The 17,348-nt window shown below is 45.5% G+C and overlaps 1 protein-coding gene across 18 annotated transcripts in view; it reads left to right on the top strand.

The window, feature by feature from the left end:
- LOC140427828 (uncharacterized) overlaps positions 1-17,348 on the top strand; it is a 507,915-nt gene that overhangs the window by 105,266 nt on the left and 385,301 nt on the right. For all 18 annotated transcript variants that reach the window (XM_072513572.1, XM_072513555.1, XM_072513571.1 and 15 more), the window contains exons 5-6: positions 9,608-9,795; positions 12,378-12,478. In XM_072513572.1, the coding sequence (XP_072369673.1) occupies positions 9,608-9,795; positions 12,378-12,478 (289 nt within the window). The remainder of the gene's footprint in view (positions 1-9,607; positions 9,796-12,377; positions 12,479-17,348) is intronic.

Genomic DNA, 17,348 nt, shown 5'->3' with positions numbered 1-17,348 from the left:
CTTAATGAGGCACCATCAGCACTCTTCTTAGCCATGTTCACCACCAGTTACCTTTTTCCGACAACACTTTTATCAATCTCTCCCTAGCCTCCAACTATTGCTGCCCTCTAACCACCCCTTATTGCTCCACCATTCTGTCCCCCCGTCCCCCAATACAATATAAATTTGACCCTATTTCCAGTTCTCTCTGGCTCTGACAAAGAGTCACCCGCCCTCTTATTCCTCCTCAGATGCTGTCAGACCTACTGAGTTTTTCCAACATATTCTGTTTTTGCTCAAAGTTAAAATTTTATTCCAAGTTTTATTTACTAGGAGGTCTTAGAGAGATGGCCCACTGCTTTGTGCACATACTGAAGGATCAGGGGCGTCATTCTCCGACCCCCCCGCCGGGTTGGAGAATCGCCGGGGGCTGCCGTGAATCCTGCCCCCGCCGGTTGCCGAAGTCTCCGCGCACCGGATATTCGGCGGGGGCGGGAATCGGACCGCGCCGGTTGGCGGGCCCCCCCGCTGGATTCTCCGGCCCGGATGGGCCGAAGTCCCGCCGATAAATTGCCTGTCCCGCCGACGTGGATTAAACCACTTTTGAACGGCGGGACAAGGCGGCGTGGGCGGACTCCGGGGTCCTGGGTGGGGGGGGCGGAGCGATCTGGCCTCGGGGAGTGCCCCCACGGTGGCCTGGCCCGCGATCGGGGCCCACCGATCCGCGGGCGGGCCTGTGCCGTGGGGGCACTCTTTCCCTTCCGCCTCCGCCACGGTCTCCACCATGGCGGAGGCGGAAGAGACTCCCTCCACTGCGCACGCATGGGAAACTGTCAGCGGCCGCTGACGCTCCCGCGCATGCGCCGCCCGGGGATGTCATTTCCGCGCCAGCTGGCGGGGCAACAAAGGCCGTTCCGCACCTTTGGGGCGGCGCGATGCCCATCTGATTGGCGCCGTTTTGGGCGCCAGTCGGCAGACATCGCGCCGTTTCGGGAGAATTTCGCCCCAGGACCTGTAATGGGTTGAATCTGCTTTTCATACTTTGAGATCCATAGCGTTGGATCAGTTGTAGTTTGGAAGACAGTAGATTTTTTTTGCAAATTAAGGGCTTCAAGGGATATGGAGCAAAGGCAATGAAATAGAGAGAAAAGTAACAACTTGCATTCATATGGCACCTTTCACTAACTCAGAAGGATCCAACGTTCTTTACAACCAGCTAAGTACTTGTGAAGTGGAGTAACTGTTGGAATTGTAAGAAATGCAGGAGTAAGCATTCAGTTTGAGGGGGAGAAGAGTGTAACCAAGACCAGTATTTCAAACTTAAATAAGGGCAACTATAAGGGAATGAAAGCAAAGGGAACTGGCAAATATGCTTAAGTGATAGATCATAGTGATAGTGGCAGACATTTAAAGGGACAATTCAAAATATGCAGAATAGACACAATCCACTGACACAGAAAATGTTCAAGGGAGAGCCCATTATCTGTGGTTAACTAAAATAATTGAAGACAGCATTAAACTGAAAGAAAAAGCTCGGGCTGGATTCTCCATTCCTTAGGCTATGTGCTGGCGTGAACGGATAATCCTCGATAGTTTCACGACAGGAAAATCGGTGCAAATCCCTCACTGATTCCAGTACTGGTGAGGGGCTAGCACCGGCGCCGTGTGAAACGCCTGCGGACCGCACGGAAAACGGCCAGAGAATCGCTGGGTCCCGGGCTGCGCATGCGCAGAGCTGATGACCTGCACCAGTTGCGCTGGAAAACATGGCACCGGCCGTGCTCGAACCCTAACCCGCCAACTGCGACCCCACAGCCCACCCTTTGTCCATCCCCCACCACTTACCCCAGCCCTAGTAGAAGCCAGTGGCACGGAACCCGGACGAGTGTGACAGCGCTGGACACTGTCCGCAGCTGGCACACCGGGTTCCCAACCGCTGGGACCATACGCAGCCTGAGTCGTCGGGAACTCAGCCCATCGGGGGCAGAGCATCGCGGGTGGGCCAGCCGATGACACACCAACGGTAATGAAACAGCGTGCGGCATGCGTCCCGATGATGCCGGTTTGGAGGGGTCAGAGCATGGCAGACCGGCGTCAAACTGGCGCCTGCCCCGATTCTGTCTTCACTACAGAGGACACAGGTAACATTGAAGAAATAGGTATAAATCAGGAAATGGAAGGGAGGGAGGAGCTCAGAGAAATTACAACCACCAGGGAAGAAGTATTGAGAACATTGTTGGGTCTGCAGGCTGACAAATCCCCTGGTCCAGATGGACCTCACACTAAGGTCTTGAAAGAAGTAGCTAATGAGATAGGTGATGCACTGTTTTTAATTTTTCAAAATTCCTTAAATTTGGGGAAAGATCCATAAGACTGGAAAACAACAAATGTTGTTTATTGAAAAAGGGAGGGAGACAAGCAGGAAACGACAGACCAGTTAGCCTAACATCTTCAAAGGGAAAATGTTTGAAGGCATTATTAAAGCTGTCTTAGCAGGCCACTTGGAAAATTCAAGGTAATCAGGCAGAATCAACATGGTTTTGTGAAATGGAAAACATGTTTAACCAGTTTACTGGAGTTCATAGAATCATAGAATCTACGGCACGGAGACAGGTCCTTCGGCCCAAACTGGCCCATGCCATCCAAAAAGCCCATTGAACGAAACTCTTTTGCCTGCATTTGGCCCATGTCCTTCCATACCTTTCCTAACCATGTAAATGCCTTTTAAATGTTGTCAATGTCCCTGCCTTAACCATTTCCTCTGCCAGCTCATTCCACTCACGTACCACCCTCTGTGTAAAAAAGGTTGCCCCATCAGGTTCCCATTAATTTTTTCCCCTCTTAACTTAAACCTATGCACTCTAGTTCTCGATTCCCTAGCCCTGGGAAGAAGACTGAGCGCATTCACCCTATCTATGCCTCTCATGATCTTATACACCTCTATAAAATCACCCCTCAGTCTCCTACCCACCAAAGAAAAAAGTCCTTGTCTCCCCAATCTCTCCTCACAACTCAATCCCTTGAGTCCTGGCAACATCCTTGTAAATCTCTTCTGCACTCTCTCAGGTTTAATAATATCTTTCCTATAGCAAAGCAACCAAAACTGAACACAACACTCCAGGTATGACCTCACCAATGTCCTCTACAACTCCAACATAACTTTGCAACTTCTATATTCAATGCCATGGCTGATGAAGGTCACTGCCCTATCTACCAGTGACTCCATCTTTAGAGAACCGTGCACCTGAACTCCAAGGCCCCTCTGTTCATGATACACCCTAAGGTCCTACCATTCACCGTGAACGTCTCACCTTCATTTAACTTTCCAAAATGCAACACCTCACACTTATCTGTATTGAACTCCATTTGCCCTTTCTTGGCCCACTTCCCCAGTTGATCAAGACCCTGCTGCAATTTTTGATAACCTTCCTCACTGTCTACAATACCACCTATTTTAGTGTCATCTGCAAACTTACTGATGATGTCTTGTACATTCTCATCCAAATCATTGATCTAGATAATAAACAGCACTGATACCTGAGGCGCACCACTAGTCACAGGCCTCCAGTCTGACAAGCATCCTTCCACCATTACCCTCTGCTTCCTACCATCAAGCCAATTGTATATCCAATTTGCCAGCTCTCTGTGGATTCCGTCTGATCTAACCTTCCAGAGCAACCTACCATGTGGAACTTTATCAAAGGCCTTACTGAAGTCTATATAGATCCCATCTACCGCCCTGCCCTCATCAACCTTCCTGGTCACTTCCATCAAAGAACTCTAACAAATTTGTAAGGCATGAACTCCGATGCACAAAGCCATGCTGACTACTCCTAATCAAACCCTGTTTTTCCAAATGCCTCTATATCTTATCCCTCAGAATCCTCTCCAGTAACTTACCCACCACAGATGTTAGGCTTACCTAATAATTACCTTATAATTCCCAGGTTTTTCTTTACAGCCCTTCTTAAATAAGGGCACAGCATTTGCTACCCTCCAGTCTTCTGGTACCTCAACGATGATGCAAATATCTCAGCCAGGGCTCCCGCAATTCCTTCTCTAGCCTCACACAGTGTTCTGCCAGGAGATTTATCCACCTTCATACATTTTAATATATCATCACCTCCTCTACTGTAATGCGAACTGTCCGCAATACATCATCACTAACCTTCGCAGGTACCCAAGTCTTCATGTCGTTCTCCATGAAAAGAAAAGAAAGGTTATCAGAGGGGGGATTAGGCAGCCATGGCTGACAAAGGAAGTCAGGGAATGCATCAAAGCAAAAGAGAAAGCCTATAATGTGGCAAAGAGTAGTGGGAAGTCAGAAGATTGGAGAGGCTACAAAAACAAACAGAGGATAAGAAAGAGAGAAATAAGGAAAGAGAGGATCAAATATGAAGGTAGGCTAGCCAGTAACATTAGGAATGATAGTAAAAGTTTCTTTAAATACATTAAAAACAAGCGGGAGGCAAAAGTAGACTTTGGGCCGCTCTAAAATGACGCTGGTAATCTAGTGATGGGAGACAAGGAAATAGCTGAGGAACTAAATAAGTGCTTTGAGTCAGTCTTCACAGTGGAAGACATGAGTAATATCCCAACAATTCAGAAGAGTCAGGGGGCAGAGTTGAATATGGTAGCCATCACAAAGGAGAAAGTGCTAGAGAAACTAAGAGGTCTAAAAATTGATACATCTCCGGGCCCAGATGGGCTACATCCTAGAGTTCTAAAGGAGATAGCTGAAGAAATAGTGAAGGCGTTAGTTATGATCTTTCAAAAGTCACTGGAGTCAGGGAAAGTCCCAGAGGATTGGAAAATCACTGTTGTAACCCCCCTGTTCAAGAAGGGACAAGAAAAAAGATGGAAAATTATAGGCTAATTATTAGCCTAATCTCGGTTGTTGGCAAGATTCTAGAATCCATCGTTAAGGATGAGATTTCTAAATTCTTGGAAGTGCAGGGTCAGATTAGGACAAGTCAGCATGGATTTAGTAAGGGGAGGTCGTGCCTGACAAACCTGTTAGAGTTCTTTGAAGAGATAACAAATAAGTTAGACCAAGGAGAGCCAATGGATGTTATCTATCTTGACTTCCAAAAGGCCTTTGATAAGGTGCCTCATGGGAGACTGCTGAGTAAAATGAGGGCCCATGGTATTCGAGGCAAGGTACTAACATGGATTGACGATTGGCTGTCAGGCAGTAGGCAGAGAGTTGGGATAAAAGGTTCTTTTTCGGAATGGCAACCGGTGACGAGTGGTGTCCCGCAGGGTTCAGTGTTGGGGCCACAGCTGTTCTCTTTATACATAAACGATCTAGATGACAGGACTGGGGGCATTCGGGCTAAGTTTGCCGATGATACAAAGATAGGTGGAGGGGCAGGTAGTATTGAGGAGGTGGGGAGGCTGCAGAAAGATTTAGACAGTTTAGGAGAGTGGTCCAAGAAATGGCTGATGAAATTCAACGTGGGCAAGTGCGAGGTCTTGCACTTTGGAAAAAAGAATAGAGGCATGGACTACTTTCTAAAGGGTGACAAAATTCATAATGCTGAAGTGCATAGGGACTTGGGAGTCCTGGTCCAGGATTCTCTAAAGGTAAACTTGCAGGTTGAGTCCGTAATTAAGAAAGCAAATGCAATGTTGTCATTTATCTCAAGAGGCTTGGAATATAAAAGCAGGGATGTACTTCTGAAGCATTATAAAGCACTAGTTAGACCCCATTTAGAATACTGTGAGCAATTTTGGGCCCCACATCTCAGGAAGGACATATTGGCACTGGAGCGGGTCCAGCGGAGATTCACACGGATGATCCCAGGAATGGTAGGCCTAACATACGATGAACGTCTGAGGATCCTGGGATTATATTCATTGGAGTTTAGGAGGTTGAGGGGAGATCTAATAGAAACTTACAAGATAATGAATGGCTTAGATAGGGTGGACGTAGGGAAGTTGTTTCCATTAGCAGGGGAGACTAGGACCCGGGGGCACAGCCTTAGAATAAAAGGGAGTCACTTTAGAACAGAGATGAGGAGAAATTTCTTCAGCCAGAGAGTGGTGGGTCTGTGGAATTCATTGCCACAGAGGGCGGTGGAGGCCGGGACGTTGAGTGTCTTTAAGACAGAAGTTGATAAATTCTTGATTTCTCGAGGATTTAAGGGCTGTGGAGAGAGAGCGGGTAAATGGAGTTGAAATCAGCCATGATTGAATGGTGGAGTGGACTCGATGGGCCGAATGGCCTTACTTCCGCTCCTATGTCTTATGGTCTTATGCTAAATACGGAGGAGAAATATTCATTGAGAACCTCACCTTCTTTGAATAAATCACATGTGCTGTGGATAAAGGAGAACCGGTTGATGTACTGTACTTAGATTTCCAGAAGACATTTGATAAAGTACCACATCAAAGGTTATTGTGGAAAATAAAAGCTCATGGTGTAGAGGCTAACATATTTGCATGGATTGAAGATTAGCTAGCTAGCATGAAACCGAGAGTTGGCATCAATGAAGCTTTTTCTATTTGACAGGATGTGACGAGTGGTGTACCACAGGGATCAATGCTGGGCCCTCAACTTCTTACAATTTATATAAATGACTTGGATAAAGGGACTGAAGTATAGGTTGCTAAATTTGCTGACGACTCAAAGTTAGGTAGGAAAGTAAAGTGTGAAGAGGACGTAAGGAGGCTACATAAGGACATGGATAGGTTTATTAAGTGGGTAAACATCTTTCAAATGGGGTATAATGTGGGGAGATGTGAAATTGTCCATTTTTGTAGGAAGAATAAAAAAGCTTATTATCTAAATGGTGTGAGACTGCAGATCCCTGAGACACAGAGGGATCTGAGTGTCCTCGAGCATGAATCACAAAAGTCTGGTGTACAGGGACAACAAGTGATTAGGAAAGCTAATAGAATGTTATAATTTATTGTGAGAGGAATTGATTGCAAAATTAGGGAGGTTATGCTTCAGTTGTACAGGGCATTGGTGAGACCACATTTGAGTATTGTTGGTCTCCTTATTTAAGGAAATAAGTAAATGTATTAGAAGCAATTCAGATAAGGATTAATAAACTAATACCAGGAATGGGTGGGTTGAGGAAGGATTGGAGAGGTTAGGTTTGTATCAATTGGAGTTCAGAAGAGTAAGAGGCAGACTTGATGCAGACTCGATGGACCAAAGGACTTGGTGCAGACTCAATCAGCCGAAGGGCCTCTTCTACACTGTACTATTCTGTGATTTTGTGAACTTGATCAAAACCTTTAACCTCCTGTGGGTTATTGACAGGGTGGATGTGGAGAAGATGTTTACTCTTGTCAGAGAATCTAGAATGTAGGGGTGGCATGGTAGCACAGTGGTTAGCACTGTCGTTTCACAGCTCCAGGGTTCCATGTTCGATTCCCGGCTTGGGTCACAGTCTGTGCGGAGTCTGCATGTTCTCCCCGTGTCTGCGTGGGTTTCCTCCGGGAGCTCTGGTTTCCTCCCACAGTCCATAGATGTGCAGGTTAGGTGGATTGGCCATGATAAATTGCCCTTAGTGTCCAAAGAGGTTGGGTGGGGCTGCTGTGCTACGGGTATGGGGCAGAGCTGTGGGCTTAAGTGGGGTGCTCTTTACAAGGGCTGTGCAGACCCGATGGGCCAAATGGCCTCCTTCTGCACTGTAAATTCATGTCTATGACTAGAGGTCACTGTTTAAAAATAAGGGGTTGTTTATTTAAGACAAAGATGAGGAGAGCCTTTTTCTCTCAGAGGGCCGTGAGTCTCCGGAACTCTCTTCCTCAAATGCAGTAGAAGCAGTCTTTGACTATTTTAAAGGCAGAGTTTGATAGAGTCTTAATTAACAAGGGGGGTGAAAGTTTATTAGTTACAATCAGATTAGCTGTGGTCTTATTGAATGGCAGAGCACGCTCAAGGGGCTGAGTGGCCTTCTCCCGTGGGGCAGAAGAATCCGGCCCTAAGTCGCTGGAGTGATTTGAATCCACATCCTCCTCAGAGATGAATGTATTTTCACTAAGCCACAGTTGATACAGGAGACAAATGGAGGTACAGACGAGCTACGATATGACGGGATAGTGGAATCGGCTCAAGGGGTTAAACAGCTTCCTCCTCATTCTCTGAAAAGCTATTGTGAATTCCAAGGACATGAATGGAAGAATGCAGGGTATTCAACAGGATATTTTCAATAAGAATCTTTATTTTCTTCTGTCTCATCACATTTTCATGGCTTTCTGGATATTATGGCCTCTTGCAACTTACAATAAGCCAAATTTCTACTGATTTGTAGTAATATTCATCTCCTCGCTCTATGATCTCCTTTCATCTATATCCTGCAACAGATTCCCCAGATGCAGAAATAGCAGTGATCCGACATGTAGTGTGTTGTTGTGCCTCTTTGAATTCTAAAAGACGGTCTGCATGTTAACAATGTTCTATTATTGCCTCATTGTTGTCATCACCAATATTTATAGCACATTGTTTGGAAATCAGCTTTATATCTGCTGGCATTCAGATATTTTCTCCCAACAATTATGTTCTCTGGATGATCACATCTTTTTGAGGGGTTTTAGCAGATAATTATCGGAGTGCATTGTGACTTTCTGCTACTTTTAATACAGCGAGAATTGCATTATACACAAGCATTTGAAGGTTATGGGGGGAATTAGCAGGGACAGGGAGTGCTTCCTGCTATGGAGGCCGGCAGGAAACAACACAATACCTTCTCATTCTGGGTACAATAAATTATACATCTGAGGGTTTTGCGCCATCTTTCATGGCAGGGTGGGCTTGATTTTGCACGTCCATCCGTTCTATCCGGGTGCATATTCAAAAAGTGACCTACATCACTGACCCATTGTTGAAGAAAGGAGATGGACTTCCTGAAAAAGGAGTGGGTTTCCAAGAACATTTTGATGCTGGAAGATGGAAATCCTCGAAGACACTGACACTGAAAGATCCACCTCTTGGATGGTTCCCCCCCCCCATCCCCCATTGATCCCACTGACAGGGAATTGGAGAATTACACCTCATGTGTCCTTGTGATTTCATCAGAGGTCAATTGATTTTGTTGGAATCCATGCTTTTTTCCTGCTTTTCGTGAGAAATTGGGAGGATGGGGCCTCTGCTACTGTTGTTGCCTCTGTCTACCCCTATCAGGAGATCTGCTGTCATATGTCGAGGTCGTTTGTCATGAGCCATCCTTGCATATCCACTGAAGCCTGTGTTCATCAGCCCGGTGACATCCATCATCAAACTACACCTAGGCTGGCCCTTCTTTCTGTTGCCGTTCACTTTGCTCTCTGGAAGAAATCTCAATAACTTTTCAGCTCTGATCAAATGAATTAGTAAAGTTCAGCATGAACAGCACACAGCGAGGAAAGCTTTCTAAAATATCTATTTAACTTGCTGTGAAACAAACATAACGGGACTGTAGTTTTATTGGACACCTGGCTTCTATAAATTCAGTATTATTTTGTGAAGCTGAACAATATTACAGTACAAATTGATAATAGATGGTTATAATGTACGCAATCAACCTCTAGACATAAACAATAAACGCTGGCCTTGTCAGTGAGACTCGCCTTACAAGAACAAATGAAAAAAATCTACCTGACCAACTTGTTATGCTTTCAATTTTTCCTTTAGGCATTTTACTGTTCGGTACAGAGAAAAAGAAAGAACCAAGAATTGGCTGTACCAATGCTGCCCAACGAGTGAAACAATGATAGATAATCTTAAACCCAATACCGTTTATGAATTTGGAGTGCGAGTTACCAAAGCAAAGGAAGAGGGAGTCTGGAGTGAGCCCACCAACTACGTCACCACTGTGACTTGTAAGCTACCAGTTTTGTTATAGTAAAGCTGCAGGTGTATTATTATATTAGTTCAGCATTCTTTCTCTTATCTCATCATGTAAATTTCATCATAAATATTATTTTAAAATCCCCTGATTTAATTTGGTGGTGTAAATTAAGGTGTCTGCATTCTTCTTAACCACCATTTTCCAGAATCAAGTTCAAAGGATGACCTGATACTTGAATTTTCTAGTCATAGGTTTGACAAGATCGTCAGAAATTTGCCAGTCAATGATTGCCATAGCGGTGCTGCCACTAGAATGAAAAGTCTCCATATCTTGCCCAATATCCTTCTTTTTGACTGAATGTGCGAGCCATTGAATGGAGTCAATTTTAATGTCAAGCATTCTGCTCCACAGAATATTTCATGCAAACTATTGCATCCAGTTGCAAGGGTAAAATAATCCAATATTAATAATAGTTCATATTGATTCACTTTCTGACCGAAGAAATTATAAAAATTGAGCTCAGATAGGACCTATTCCTAGATCCCCGTGTACAGAAAGGGACTTCATTTATTGCGGAGATGTTCTGAAAGCAGGGAAGGTTAGGAAAGATTTGGTAGAGGTACTCAAAATGATGCTGTCGATGGGTAGAAAACGATTTCACTGGCTTGCACATTTTTTTTGGGTTGTGGGGGCGAAACCCACGCAAACACGGGGAGAATGTGCAAACTCCACACGGACAGTGATCCAGAGCCAGGATCGAACCCGGGACCTCGGCGCCGTGAGACCGCAGTGCTAACCCACTGCCCCACCGTGCTGCCCCTTGCCTTTCAGTCTTTTATTCTTCCATGTCACCACTCCCAGCTGTTCCCTTCCTCCCATGCAATCACCATTCCATGCTGTATTATCCTACCCATTCCACCTTTCCCTTGCCACCCTGAAGCCACCCCATCATCCCATGACATCTCCCATGCCAATACCATTTTCCCCATCCCATGCTGTGTCCCCTCCCCTCCAAGCCATCTATCCATCCTCCACAATCTCTCCAGGCAGGGTAACTTTGTTGTGGGTTGGCTAAGATCTGACAATCCTCTCAAATTTATGGTAACTTTGTTGTTGGGCTACCCTTACTTTCTGGTGTTTTCTTTTCCAACCAACCGCCTCCCCCCAACCCCACTGTCACCACCACAAACTGTTGGCAGACACACGTGTGTCATGTACTCCAATTCTCTGCATGCACCAGGTTCCGCCCACCAAATCCTATCAGCCAATCAGAAAGAGCAGACACAATATGTATATTACTGTGATAAATAATGGGCAGTGCCACTTAATGGGGAGTATTGAATCTGGCCCACAGGAGCTGGTTGTGAGATGCAAGCCACAGAACTGGAAAGGAAGGAGGGGGTGGAGTGCTCCTTGAAATCACAGCACGTGACTCACTCAGCGAAAGGGAAGGTTGAGGATGACCTTCCCACCCAGAGGCCATTTGAAGATCTGAGGGACCAAATCCCACCACTGCTCCTGAAGATGTTCATGGCCTAAATCCCGCCTTTGCCACATGGGGTCGTCACCCTGCAAAAGCTGATGGCCTGCCTGAGTGTGTGTGTGTGGGTGCCCCCCCCCCCCCCCCTCCACCCCCCACCCCCCACCCCCCATCATGTCCAATTCCACTCAGGGAGGTATCCACGGTGCTGCTCTTGGCAGCACGCAATCTCAACAGTGACCACTGATCCCCACGGCACTGTTGGAGATGAAGAGATGCCGACCTTCTAATCGGCAGCCCCTTTAAGGGATGGGAGCATTGACAGTAGGCAGGAACAAAACCCCGTTGAAGCAGGATTGCCCCGGCATTAGATACATAAGAACAGGAGTAGGCCATTGAGCCTGCTCCGCTGTTCAACTAGATCATGGCTGATTGTCTAACTCAACACTATTCTCCTGCACTCCCATATTCCTTGGTGTCATTGGTATCTAGAAATCCATTAATCTCTGTCCTGGACACACACAGTGGGCTGGATTCTCCGTCCCCCCGTGCCAGATTTCTGGTTTAGCACGCCGGCAGGTTGCTCCGTTTTGCCGACTGGTCAATAGGGCTTCCCACTGTGGGGCAGCCCCACGCCGTCGTTAAACCCCAGGCTGCCAGCAAAACGGAGCATCCCGACGGCAGGGAATTCAGCCCAGTGACTGTGCTTCCACAGCTTTCAAATAAAGAATTCCAAAGATGCATTATCCTCTGAGTGAAGAAATTCTTCCTCCTCTCATCCCTAAGTGGTCTGTCTCTTATTCTGAGACTGTGCCACCTGGTTCTAGACTCACCAGCCAGGGGAAACATCCTTTCTGCATCGACCCTGTCCAGCTCTTCAGAATTTTGCTCGTTTCAATGAGATCGTCTCTCAATCTTCTAGACTCTAGAGAACACATGACAAGCCTCCCGATTTCCGTTTGATCACTGGGGCCACTGCTACCTGCATTAAATTCAGCTCAATGAGAGAAATGTGCAACCAAACACCTCAAAAATCTTTAATACTGAAAGATGGAGAGAGAGAGATTAATTAATTGACTTATAGCAATTGTTCAATGTACCAGCAGTGTAATGTATGATTTTATTTTGTTTAGCTTCACCGACGAGCACCGAAAATGACCACCGTCAAAAGATGTCAAAGAAAGTTTCCGTAAACTTCAGCAAAGGAAATCACAAGAATTCAAGGAAATCTGAGGTATATTCCTTAGTTTCATTGGCATATAGTGGTGAATCTGGAAATATCTTCCAAAATATATCGTATTTCATCAAAGAAAGCAGATTTTTAAAAATAAGATCTGTTATGGAAATCATCTGTTTGGTTTTATGGCTGTTATGATCCAAAAATGATATCATCGCAAGAATAAAGTCCAGTCACTTCAAATTGGAGCTATGTGGCTGTGCAAGTGAAGGAAGCTTTAAAACGTACAGATAGAAGTTTGTTGATTTGAAAGATTCATACTTTGGTTAAAACACTGGTAATTCAGCCAGGCCGTGAGGAAATTTCTCCACTCCTACTAGCTTATTAACACCCACAAGAGAATATTATTTCGGTTTGAGCACACCAAGCCACTGTCAAGTTCTTGAGGACATTTTATAACAATTAGATAAAAATGAAGGAATAGCTTTTGGATTCACCTATGAAACAATTCTGTAATGGCTCTGTCCCCGATGGCGTTGTAAATTATGCAAATGTATCAGAGCTTTGGCCTTTACTGTTTAAGCCAGTTTCTTTGTAATACTTCATAGAACTTTCCTTTTCATTGCCTGGTTGATTACTTTGGCTAGTACGGCCATATTTTTCATTTGGGTTCATACCTTCCACATATTAGTGTTTGGGTACATTCACTGGAGCATGGCAGAAAGAGAAGGGGAAGCGATTATATTTCAAATAGATTATTACACATGAGGGGCAGAGAAAGTTGGCTATTGTACCTTTTGCACCATGTTGTGAGGTCTAGTAAATTATACTGTAAAACTACTTCTGAAAATTGAATCTTTTCTTCCAGTTGGTCTGTGTGCAGAGGTTTATGAGAAATTAAGATTGATTTGCATGGCATTTGCTCATTCTTATTAACAGGAAATAACATTTTACAGAATGAAAATTGAGCCATACAGATACTTGGTCCATTGATTTTTTAAATTCATTCAGGAGGATGTGGACATTGTTGGCAAGGCCAGCATCTATTGCCCATTCCTAATTGTTCCCGGAACGGGAAGTGATTGTCCATTTTCATAAACTGTTGCAGTCTGTGATCCGGGGGCCACTCCTGCAAAGATTTAAGAGGCAGAATTCCAATATTTTGTCACAGCAACGATGAAAGAACCGTAGTATAAATTGTTGCTGCCTTTGAAATTTGACATTCTTGCATCAGTCCTGATGAGTGCCAGACAAAAAGCTTCAACAGCATGTCTCTTATTTTCAGCAATACTTCTTAATGTAATTGAATGTCAGAATGGGGGTCGTAAGTAGATTAATTCCTGTTGGAGGTGGTCATTGCCTAGCACTTGTGTGGAGTGAATATTACTTATTCCTTACCAACCTAAACTTGGAGGTTGTCCAGGTCCTGCTGCAGGCAAGATACATTGCTTCATTATGTGAGGGGCTGTGATTGGAATGGAACATTGGGCAATCATCAGCGACCATCATATTTATGACCTCATGATAGAGGGAAGATCATTGATGAAGCAGCTGAATATGGTTGGGCCTAGGACACGACCCTCAGGAACTCCTGGAACTGAGATGGTTGGTGTCAAAAAGCCACAACATTTTTCTTTGCGCTCAGTATGACTCTAGCTGGTGAAGAGTTTTCCCTAATCCCCAATGACGTCAATTTGACATTACTCTGCTTGTTGCCGTATTCAATTAAATGCCGCCCTGATGTTAAAGGCAGCCATGCTCACCTTAGCACAGGTGAAGGCCTCAGGAGGAGCTCAATATGGATCTTCCACTTGGCATGTCTGCTTGAAGACAGTTGCAAATACTTCAGCCCTGTAGTTTGCTCCCATGAACTGGACTGCACCATCATTACATATAGGGACTATCATGGAGATCCCCCCCCCCCCCCCCCACTCCCCCCCCCCCCCCCGCCCCATCTGTTCATGGATTTGTTTATTGTCACTTGTACCGAGGTACAGTGAAAAGTATTTTTCTGCGAGCAGCTCAACAGATCATTAAGTACATGGGAAGAAAAGGGAATAAAACAAAATACATAATAGGCGATAGGGCAACACAAGCTATACAATGTAACTACATAAGCACCGGCATCGGATGAAGCATACAGGGTGTAGTGTTAATGAGGTCAGTCCATAAGAGGGTCATTTAGGAGTCTGGTGACAGTGGGGAAGAAGCTGTTTTTGAGTCTGTTCGTGCGTGTTCTCAGGCTTTTGTATCTCCTGCCCGATGGAAGAAGTTGGAAGAGTGAGTAAGCCGGGTGGGAGGGATCTTTGATTATGCTGCCCGCTTTTCCCAGGCAGCGGGAGCTGTAGATGGACTCAATGGATGGGAGGCAGGTTCGTGAGATGGACTGGGCGGTGTTCACGACTCTCTGACGTTTCTTGCGGTCCTGGGCCGAGCAGTTGCCATACCAGGCTGTGATGCAGCCCGATAGGATGTTTTCTATGGTGCATCTGTAAAAGTTGTGATGTGGAGATGCCGGTGTTGGACTGGGGTGAGCACAGTAAGAAGCCTTACAACACCAGGTTAAAGTCCAACAGGTTTGTTTCGATATCACTAGCTTTCGGAGCGCTGCTCCTTCCTCAGGTGAAAGTTGGTGAGGGTTAATGTGGACATGCTGAATTTCCTTAGTTTCCTGAGGAAGTCTAGGCGTGTTGTGCTTTCTTGGTGGTAGCGTCGACGTGGGTGGACCAGGACTGATTTTTGGAGATGTGCACCCCTAGGAATTTGAAACTGCTAACCATCTCCACCTCGGCCCCATTGATGCTGACAGGGGTGTGTACAGTACTTTGCTTCCTGAAGTCAATGACCAGCTCTTTAGTTTTGCTGGCATTGAGGGAGAGATTGTTGTCGCTACACCACTCCACTAAGTTCTCTATCTCCCGCCTGTATTCGGACTCGTCGTTATTCGAGATCCGGCCCACTATGGTCGTATCGTCAGCAAACTTGTAGATGGAGTTGGAACCACATTTTGCCACCCAGTTGTGTGTGTACAGGGAGTAGAGTAGGGGGCTAAGTACGCAGCCTTGCGGGGTCCTGGTATTGAGGAATATTGTGGAGGAGGTGTTGTTGTTCATTCTTACTGATTGTGGTCTGTTGGTCAGAAAATCGAGGATCCAGTTGCAGAGTGGGGAGCCAAGTCCTAGCTTTTGGAGCTCTGATATGACCTTGGCTGGGATTATGGTGTTGAAGGTGGAGCTGTAGTCACTAAATAGGAGTCTGATGTAGGAGTCCTTGTTGTCAAGATGCTCTAGGGATGAGTGTAGGGCCAGGGAAATGGTGTCTGCTGTGCACCGGTTGCAGCGGTATGCGAATTGCAGTGGATCAAGGCATTCTGGGAGTATGGAAGTGATGCGCTTCATGATCAACCTCTCGAAGCACTTCATTACGACTGAAGTCAGGGCCACCGGACGGTAGTCATTGAGGCACATTGCCTGATTCTTCTTTGGCACCGGTATGATGGTGGTCTTCTTGAAGCAGGTGAGGACCTCGGAGTGGAGTAGGGACAGGTTAAAGATGTCCGCAAACACCTCTGCCAGCTGGTCTGCGCAGGCTCTGAGTGCACGACCAGCGATCCCGTCTGGGCCCGTCGCCTTCCGAGGGTTCATTTTCAGGAAGGCCAATCTGACTTTGGAAGCTGTGATGGTGGGTATGGGTGAATTATTGGCTGCTGGGGCACTCGACAGCGGATTGTTGGTTACCAGCTCGAACCGAGCATAGAATGCATTGAGTTCATCGGAGAGGCGTGCGCTGCTGCTGGAGATACCGCTCGGCTTCGCTTTGTAGCCCGTTATGTTGTTTAGTTCTTGCCACAACCACCGAGAGTCTGTCTGTGACTCTAGCTTGGGTTGCTTGGTTCTGTCTATTGCATAATGCTTCCACTTTTTGAACATACGTGTAGTCCTCTGTTGTAGCTTCAACAGATTGACATCTTATTTTTAAATATCCCTGGTGCTGCTCCTGGAATGTGCTCCTACACTGAACCAGGATTGAAGCAGGATTTGTCCTGATAGTAATGATGGAGTAAGGATGATGCTATACCATGAGGTTACAGATTATAGTGGATTCTGGATCTGGTGTAATAATTAAATTTTTGAAGTTTGGAAGGCCTACCTCCGTATATCACTGCCACAGAGAACAATTATGTAGAACTCTGAACTTTATGATGAATACAGTGGAGTCTTATTTAAGCTGGAAAGCACTTGTAAGACAATGAAGCTTTTTTGAAACCCTTTTGTTGGTAAGTATTGTTCTAGAAACGTTAAGATTCCTGTGGGTGTACATAATTACACTGGCAGAAATTATGTAGATTGGAGTCATATTGTGAACGTGCATGTTTCCCTGTGCAGTGCTGTTAATCCCTGTGCTATTTTCCTTGGGTGGTGCACAGTTTTGCACAGAGGTGCATTTACTTTAGTGTCAATGTAAATCTGGTAACATAGCTCTTCTAAAGGAGCAGGGAGCATGCAATTTCTCTTTCTCGTTTTTCGGATGCAGTTGATGTGGGAAAGTCAGAATCCTAGTTACTCTGAAGGGGTCATAGTGTAAAGCTTTACTTGCTGAAGCCTTTAAAGAATGGTGTTATTGGGAATTCCAGGATAATGACCCAATACTAATGGAGGAATGGTGAGATGTGTCAAGGTAAGATGGTGTTCTCGTGACATTGCTGCTTTTGCTTTTCTTAGTAATGGAGTTACAGGGGAAGGAGGCAGTCAAAATAATTTTGGTGAGTTGTCATTGTACATCCTCTGGATAACATGTACTGGGGTGGCTGTTTGTGAAACGATTGAGTCCAGTAGTAGGATCACCAGTCAAGTAAAATGCTTTGTCTTGAATGGTATTGAGCTTCTTCTTCGGGTGGCCACACTACCAGAAGGATGTGGATGCTTTG

The sequence above is a fragment of the Scyliorhinus torazame genome, chromosome 8 (assembly GCF_047496885.1).
Source record: "Scyliorhinus torazame isolate Kashiwa2021f chromosome 8, sScyTor2.1, whole genome shotgun sequence".
In the NCBI taxonomy this organism is placed as follows: domain Eukaryota; kingdom Metazoa; phylum Chordata; class Chondrichthyes; order Carcharhiniformes; family Scyliorhinidae; genus Scyliorhinus; species Scyliorhinus torazame.
Note: the sequence above shows the minus strand (reverse complement) of the source record. Positions and strands in the feature narration are given on the sequence as shown.